Source organism: Buceros rhinoceros, unplaced genomic scaffold (assembly GCF_000710305.1).
Source record: "Buceros rhinoceros silvestris isolate BGI_N320 unplaced genomic scaffold, ASM71030v1 scaffold24136, whole genome shotgun sequence".
Lineage (NCBI taxonomy): Eukaryota > Metazoa > Chordata > Aves > Bucerotiformes > Bucerotidae > Buceros > Buceros rhinoceros.
Window position 1 is genome coordinate 6,182 of NW_010418559.1, and position 8,262 is coordinate 14,443.

The window sequence follows — 8,262 nt, forward strand, 5'->3', positions numbered from 1 at the left end:
TAGGGAAAGGGAGCCAGAACCGCCTGTAAATAAACAGGGTTGCATTTGTAAGAACGTACCAGAAAACTGTCATTTCAGAGCTGAAGTGTAACCTCCTGCTAAGGTGGGACTTCTCTTTGGCAGTGTGTTCCTCCTCGCTGACGCGCTGCAAGAGGAGCACTCCCCGCAGGCTCGCTAGCATCATAAAGGTAATGGAATATCATCTTCCTAATGAGTCGTTTTCCAACCGCTTTTCCTTTCTACCTTAGACAGGCGCCTTTCTATTTGCTTTGTGCTTTCCTTTGTTACCCTGGCTAACAAAGTTTGCCTGTGCTTGAATGTTCTTCTGAGCATGGAAAGCAAAATGGATTAAATTCTGCGTTCCTCAGGAATTTGGCCTTCACATGATTAGAATTCATGTGTTTGTTGTTAAGCACCGGGTGAAACCAAGAAAACCTGAAGGAATGTTTTGTTTCTTATTTATGGTAAGAGTGCAGCGATGTAAAAGCAGCTTCGCAATAATCCCCAGGACAGCCACAGCACGGCCTGAAATACAGAGATCTTTCCACGGCCGTGGGCAGCAGCGGTCGCCCCAGCAGCTCCTTAAACTTCGGGTTTGATTTTTTTTTTATGAAAACCAGCAGCAAATGGTCGAGCCAGATCCAAACCCAGGCAGTTTTATTACAAGGTGATCACTTGTCCATTCAGGACTTTAAACCCTCAAACTGGCCGTAGTGGGACTTGAAGCCAGGATGATTTTGTCACTTACCACGTTCTTAAGCTGTAACGTACAGTTCCTTTGCCAGGTGAGTGACGGCTGTGCTGGGCTCTGCGGCGTTAGCTCTTCGTGGCACAATCTCACGTTGCTGTAGTTGGGTTTTTGTTCTCACCCTTGTCAGTTCAAGGGTGTCTCCACCATTACGGAAGAACGCATGTGCCATGTCATCCTTTCCTGGCGGTCTGTGGAGGGCTGGAGTTCCTCCCGAGGGCAGTGTATCCCCGGGCCAGATCAAGGGAGGCAGCTGTGCCACACCACGCCGGTGCCACAGTCAGAAGCGTTGGGTTTGGCCGTTCTCCCATTTTTCTTTGTTACCTTTGCATCCGTGTTAGTCTTCTGGGACAACAGTAACTCATCAGGAAATAAGGGGATATTGCTTCTCAAGAGCTCGGCTCTGCCCAGTGGCCAGCCTGAAGGAGGAAGCAGGACAGGACAGAGCACAGAGTAAATATTTCAGTTTTGCAACTGAACTCGGAGTTGAGGGTATTTGCTGTTGTTAGCAGTGTATTCTTCCCCTCTCCAGCTGTGCAAGGTTCGCTTACTTAGATCGCCTCTTATTTCAGATGAAAAGAGACTCTGGATTTTCCGCCATGGCCGAGCAGCAGACGCAGGTAAAGGCTCGAGGTCATCTTTTACAGGAAGCACCATGAAGGTGCTTTGGAAGGCCACATGTGTTGAGTCATCTTTTAAAAGAAGCGGCAGAGACGTCCATGCTCTGATCACTTAAGCACAACTAGGATCTCACCTCTTCCTACCGCAGCATGTTTTCCTTCCAGAGGACTGCAGCTGCGGCACCAAGTGATGACGGGCTTGTTACCTTTGCTTGTGTGGCAAGAAACAGTGAGGCGCCCCTGTACGCAGGAGCTGTGCCACCTTCCTGAGCCCCAGTCTCAAAGTGCTCCTGCGAAATCACTGGGAGATGCTAAAGATTCTGAAATACTGTTTGGCCAGACTAAACATTCTGACACTTTTAAGACATCAGAGTTTTGCTTTGGTATGTTTTTTCTTCCCCCAAGAGAAAGGAGGATTTATAGGATACGATTCTGTAATAAGCTCTAAGCTTTTTATAGCTTTTGTAACTTTTTTTCTAAAGAATATGTAGACAGCATTCCAGGGTCTAGCGATTAAGGAAGTCTTATCTCATGTCAGCATACATGATGCATAACGTGGCTGGAAGTGGAAGTATGGAACTGCCAAGAGAGCAGATCTGCAGCCAGAATCCAGCCTATCTGAAGCTGAAGGGACAGCTGTCACCAGCCTTGCGTTCTGTGTGCTGCGAGCAGTTAGTGATAGCGCTGGCAACTGATCGCATCGCTTCTGACATAAACCCGGGGGGTTCACAAGCATCGAGCTGCAGGGCGAGAGGCCTTTAAATCACTTCCCCCGGGGAAAAAAAAAAAAAAAAAAAGGTGATAAGAGGAAATGGTTGGTTGTTCTAATGAGGGAAGTTTCAGTTCTAATGAGCAAAGTTCTGTCCTGGGACAGATAAATATTGCTGACAGCTCCTGGGCAATGTCTAAGGTTCTGTAGCGGTTACAGAATTTGAAGAAGCTCTTCTCACTGAAAGCCGTGTGGGGAGGATTCCTCTGTACCGCAGTACCCTGAACACACCTAGGGTCAGGTCAGCTCCGGTCAGCGAGCTGTCCCTCTTGTTTGTCCGCTCTGACAGGAGACAAGCAAGACAGCAGCTGTGAATCACGCTGGTTCAACTGTGCCACACACCACCACGGTTAGAAAACAGGAAGGACAGAGGGACGGAGAAGACACTACCTGGTCATTACACTATATTATTTCAGAGTTGCATTTATTTTTTAAAAAACACTTATCCTCCAGCTAAATATAATGCCTTTTCACCCAAGAAAATCCAAACTAAGATTCCCAAACTCCAGTACCAGCTCGGGCTACTCTAAAAGGCAGATCGTTAATTATACATTTGTGACACATTTGCCAAACAACGTCAGGCAACGTTGTTTGTGGAACAAAAGAGGCTGTGATAGGACTGACTGCCTTTACCCCCCGCACTTCAAATACAAAAACGCTGCTGCAGGACACACGCTTAACTCTTGCTCCTTGCTCCCAGGAAGAGAAGCTCTGGGATGCCGTCAAGATCTCTGCCTACGTCCTTGGTACAGGCCTGCTCGTATTCACTGCCCTGGTGAACTCTGTTTCTTGGTAAGATTGTTTGAACCAAGGGGCTCGAGGAGAAACTTTTCCGTGGAGAGGGGGAAAAGAAGATAATGAAAAAGTGGGCAACCAAGGACACTTATTCCCACAGGTGCGTGCAGAGTATCTCGGACATTTTAGGCCATTTCTGCCAAACAACGTGGCTCATGATCTACTACCATTTTGAAGGAAAGGAGTGGACAATCTTCCTCCTTGGTGAGTTTGGACAGCAATCTGCTGCAGTTGGAACCATCCCTGTATTACATCTCAAAGGGGCACATGGACATGCCTTCCAGACTCGCTCATCCTCCCACCGAAAAAACACACGTAGGCTTCAAAGCCAGCCCCAGCTGATGTGCAACCGGGCTGCCTGGGGGCTGTTTCCTCATTAGACTCCCTACAAAGATTAAAAATTTGATCTTTTTGTGCTGCTGAGGGATCAACTCAACATTGTCCTACTGGTATTTAAAAACTGCCCATGTCAGAGATCCCCCAGCCTCCCAGAAAGGCTCTTTCTTAGCCTCAGTGGTGGCAAGTTTCAACCTAGAAGACATTTGCCTACTGTAACCTTCGCCCCACACCTTAGGTCCTGCCTGGATATCAGAACTTACCCATATTCCAATTTGAAAGCATCTCAGGGGAGGGGATACATACCTGGAACATCTGAGTCCCAGCAAGGTCCTCTGGATACCAGGCCACTGTAGAGCGGAGCTCTCCATTTATTCACACATCTCTGCCTTCTCCTCACGCCACAGGGGCTGCCCTGGTGCCTGGCCTTGCTTTCTGGTGCTTCAACGGCATCCTGATGGTGGCTGATGTAACAGGAAAGCCAACTTTCATTACTCGCTATCGCATCCAGCCGGGCAAGAATGATCCTGTGAGTATTTCTCACCCTGCTTCTTCTGCTGGCTGAACACTCCCTGCAGTCTGGCCTCAGCCAAAAGCAGGGAGAAGAACCTGTTATGCTTTTCTCTTGCAAGCAGATAGGATTGAGGGAGAATCAAGCTGAGACTTGTATATCCACTGCAGAGAGGAAGGCGGTTCCTGTCATTAGGCTACTGATCAGATCGGGACTGACTGCTTGTTGAAAAGTTAATTCAAAACTAATATGGAAACCGCCTACAAATCTTAAAGCTCCCTGTCCTTCCCTCTCAGCGCTGCGTTGCTTCTGACTTAGCCTCAAGTGCCGACTGCTCTTTTGCAGGTGGACACAAAGAAACTGCGTCAAGCCATCTACACAGCGCTGTGCAATCAGTTCCTCGTCTCCTTGCCCATGCTCGTGCCCATGTTCTATGTCATGAAATGGTGGGGCAACACTTTCAGCAAGGAGTTACCCACCTTCCGCTGGTTTCTTGTGGAGCTCAGCATCTTTACCGTGATAGAGGAGATTCTCTTCTATTATACACACAGGTGAGCTGAGCTCAGAAACCGGGCTCTGTGGTTTTTCCTCCGTGCCTTTAAACTTACACCCATTCCTGTAACAGCAATAGTCCTAGTTCCCCTCTTCCACCCATCCTGTATTTTTATGGGAAGACTTACAGGTCTTGAAATGCATCCTTACAGCACGAGGCTTTGGTGCTGCCGGTAACTATCGTAAGGCAAAACGGGTAAAATTACAGAGGTGGAGCAGCTCAGAAGCTAAGGAAGAAACAAAACAGGTCACTTTACACAAAAGCTGTGACCCAGCGTTCTTTGAAAAGAGGAGAACAAGACTGACTCTCCTGAAAGAAAAAAGCTCCAGAGGTCAGTGACTGATCCCCCGTTCACTTGTACGGCACCTACGAACCAGGGCCTGGCTCCTGACGCTGCAGGTTTCTAAGCACCGACACCAACATGAGAGGAAAAAGCCAGAACAAGGAAGAAGAAAGTCTGCGCAGGACTGTGCGGGAGCAGGCGCAGCATTCGCAGCAAGATGTGGGTTTCCCTCCTGGACATGCGCACACAAGAAATGTAAAAAGCCATTTCTTACAAAGGGCCCATGGAACCCCAGAGCCACTCTAGTAGTTGCCAGTAGGAGAAGTCAAGACAGTGAAAATATTAAAAAGAGTTTTTGCCTAAGTAGTATGCCCAGGTTTGAGCAAAGGAGTCATTCAGGGACTTGGGCTTACGGGGTTTATCTGGACTAAAGTTTAACATCAGCCAGTGGACACATCGAGTGAGGGTGGGAAGCCAGGAGACCTCCACTCTTATTCCCAGCTGCTCCACAACCTTTCTGTTCAAGAGGGGATACGAGGAAGTCCCCAGCAGAAATTTGGCGTTACGGTACTGCATGTTCCTTCCTTGCTGAGCTCAAAACCTGCCTTTGTTTTCTCTGCTTAGGCTTGTTCACCTCCCGCTCCTGTATAAGCACGTTCACAAGAAGCACCACGAATGGACAGCCCCCATTGGCGTGGTCTCCATTTACGCTCACCCGCTAGAACACATCGTAAGTGGGTTCTCCATGGTCACCCGCTGGTTTCACTCATGCTCACCGAGTGTGATTTCCGTGAGATGAGGAGTGGTGAGAGGAGGAAAGCAAACGCATTGCCAAGAAGCTTGGCTGGAGGAGGGCTGCAGTACCTGTTTATGCTGGACTCTACCAGGTTTAAGAGCACAGATCCAGGGGCCTCCAGCAGATAAGGAACTGACTGAACGGTGCTTCCGTGAGCACAGAGAGGGCCGGGAGCACAGGCAGTGCTGTCAGCGAGAGCTGTGGCACTTAGGCTGGGTTACTCCACGGACTCAGCATTCTGTCGATTTTCAGGTTGGTGGCTGGGATGAGTGTTTGCAGGAGTGTCTCCCAGCGCCGCTGCAGCTGAGACTCCTCACAAAAACACACCCCACCTTCAGAAGATTCCAGTGAGAAGGACTATCTTCTTGATAACAATAGTCCAGGCTGCAGCACCAGCTCTGTGAGCCTCCCTGACAACCTTTGAGCAGCTGAATGACTTCTTAATTCCAGAGCCCAGCTGAGCCTGGCTGGTGCAATAAGCTTGGTCTGGGCAGCGACAGCCATTGGTGCCCCTGGTGGGGCACAGTGAGGTGATGCAGCACTGCATCACTTCACTGCTGAAGGATCATCGCATTGCTGCCTTGACTGCACGTGTCCCCACACCCTGTCCCTTCACAGCCGGGTTTCCAAGAGCAGCTTCAGCTGAAATTCACCTCCAAGGTGATTTACGCTGCCCTTGCTGGTTTGATCTCATTCTAACTTCTCCAAGCTTAGGGAGGTCGGGCTGTGACCATGTTTTGCAATGAGGAAAACTCAGCTCAGGGTATATTATTTCTTTGATGATGCTGTAATTTTAGTAAGGTGTTAGCAGAGGGATCTTCCCTTTATGCTGTTTGCACAAAATTAATGTGACCTATCACCCAGGTGAAACAATTCCTCTCCTGTTCGTTGTGGACCCATGAATGAGGTACTTTGCTTCTCATTTCTAGATCTCCAACACGCTGCCTGTCCTGACTGGCCCGATGATCATGGGGTCCCACATTGTCTCAATCGCGGCGTGGCACTCCCTCGCTCTCATAACAACAAGCATTTCACACTGCGGCTACCACCTGCCCTTCCTACCGTCGCCAGAGTTCCACGACTTCCACCACCTCAAGTATGTCTGGGCAACGCTCAGCTTCCCCTTCCCCTCCTACCTGCGCCCTGACACCGCTGACGGGTAAAGCTCCTTTCTGAGGATCCAGGGGGTCTGTGTAACTCGCGTACAAGCAGACAAGCCTGGTAGCAGGCTTAATCACAGTTAACCCTTCCTAGCAGAGATTCTGGCCTCTTCCCACACCAGAGAGCAGAGTTTCAGCGGGTTGTTCAGGGATAGGTACCACAGTAGTGGAAGAAGGGTTCCCACGCGCACTCAGTTCACAGACATGAACTCTGCCTCTCCTGCAGAAACAGCCAGTGTGGCCGTTCTGTCACCACCCAGACGCTGGGCAACACCCAAACCACAGCGCCAGTTCCCATTACCGGTCATTTCCTCCAAAGCTCAGCTCGTGCCAGCACATGGGTCACTGCAGGGCTGAGATGCTCTCCGGGCAGAACGGCCGTGCCGGCTCCCCAGTGCTGGAAGTGCGGTGGCTCCGCATCCCAGCGCAGCCAGGGCTCAGGAGCAGACTGTGCCCAGCTCCGAGCTGCCTGGCAGAGAGGCAGCTGTTGTTAGTGCCACCGTTTCTGGGTAATGACGGCACCAGAGAGGGAAATTGCAGAAGTTTCACCCAGGCTTCGTTAGAGCCGCGAGGAAGATGGGTGCAGCAGCGGCAGTCACATGGACGGTTTGTCAGGGCTCTGAAAGGAAACAGAAATCGGAAGGGCGAGGTAACCTCCGCAGCTTCCAGTGGTGAGCATTCTCTGTTTGGTTTCCAGGTTCAACCAGTGCTACGGAGTCCTGGGAGTGCTGGATTATCTCCATGGAACTGATACAGTGTTCAGACAAAGCAAAGCCTACGAGAGACACAGGGTCCTCCTCAGTCTCACACCGCTCTCAGAAAGCATCCCCGAGGCACCCAAGAGGGCAGAGTGAATCACAGAATCATGGAACACTGTGGGTTGGAAGGGACCTCCAGAGGTCATCCAGTCCAACCGCCCCGCAGTGAGCAGGGACATCTTCCACTAGAGCGGGGTGCTCAGAGCCCCGTCCGACCCATCCTGGAATGTTTCCAGGGATGGGGCTTCTACCACCGCTCTGGGTGAATCCAGCAGCCCGCGGTTCACGCAGCGCCCAGCGACCAGCAGAGCGAGAGACAATGATTCATGCCAAATAGTATTTTAATTGGGAAACGAGTTATTGTTTGCACATAACGAAACCCAAAGCTGAACTTAAACATGCTGCTTGAAATGACTGCACCTCTGCCGCCTCTTATTTTCTACCTAAGGTACAAGAAGCTGCTCTAGAAAGATATTGTTAAACCAAGTGTAGAGGGTTGGGGGTTTTTTTCTTAATTACTTGCCCCACTCCTCGGTTCTAGCTGCCTGCGCATAAGCCAGATGTGTCTGGGGCCACGAGGCTCTGGGCAGCAATCATTATCGAGGTTGTAACACTTCAGTTCTCATAGGCCACGCTCTGGCCTCTTTCAGCAGCGTTCTATAGAAATTCCAGCAAGATCAATGCAACTACACGGGAGAGGATTAAAACCACCGTTTTTCTGAGGCTCAGAACCCCATGCAAAGTCATGGGGCCACAGCTTTAGAGACAACGGAGGCCTGATGTCCCCTGAGCAGTTTTTCTTCATGTGAGAGGTCAGTACAGGTCTGGGCTAAGGCTGTCACATCCCCATCTCTGTTCCACAAATGCCTGCAGACGAAAAGCACCTTTCCCCATCGCGGGACAGGGCAGCAGAGCCGGGAGCTGACATGCTAC

The 8,262-nt window shown here is 50.3% G+C and overlaps 1 protein-coding gene across 1 annotated transcript; it reads left to right on the top strand.

The window, feature by feature from the left end:
* Positions 1-1,320: 1,320 nt before the first annotated feature.
* Positions 1,321-7,425, top strand: FAXDC2 (fatty acid hydroxylase domain containing 2). The gene is made up of 8 exons (XM_010138597.1): positions 1,321-1,368; positions 2,838-2,929; positions 3,033-3,136; positions 3,676-3,797; positions 4,125-4,330; positions 5,240-5,345; positions 6,341-6,507; positions 7,269-7,425. Exons 1-8 carry the CDS (start codon positions 1,321-1,323, stop codon positions 7,423-7,425), a joined length of 1,002 nt encoding a protein of 333 aa, XP_010136899.1.
* Positions 7,426-8,262: the final 837 nt, after the last annotated feature.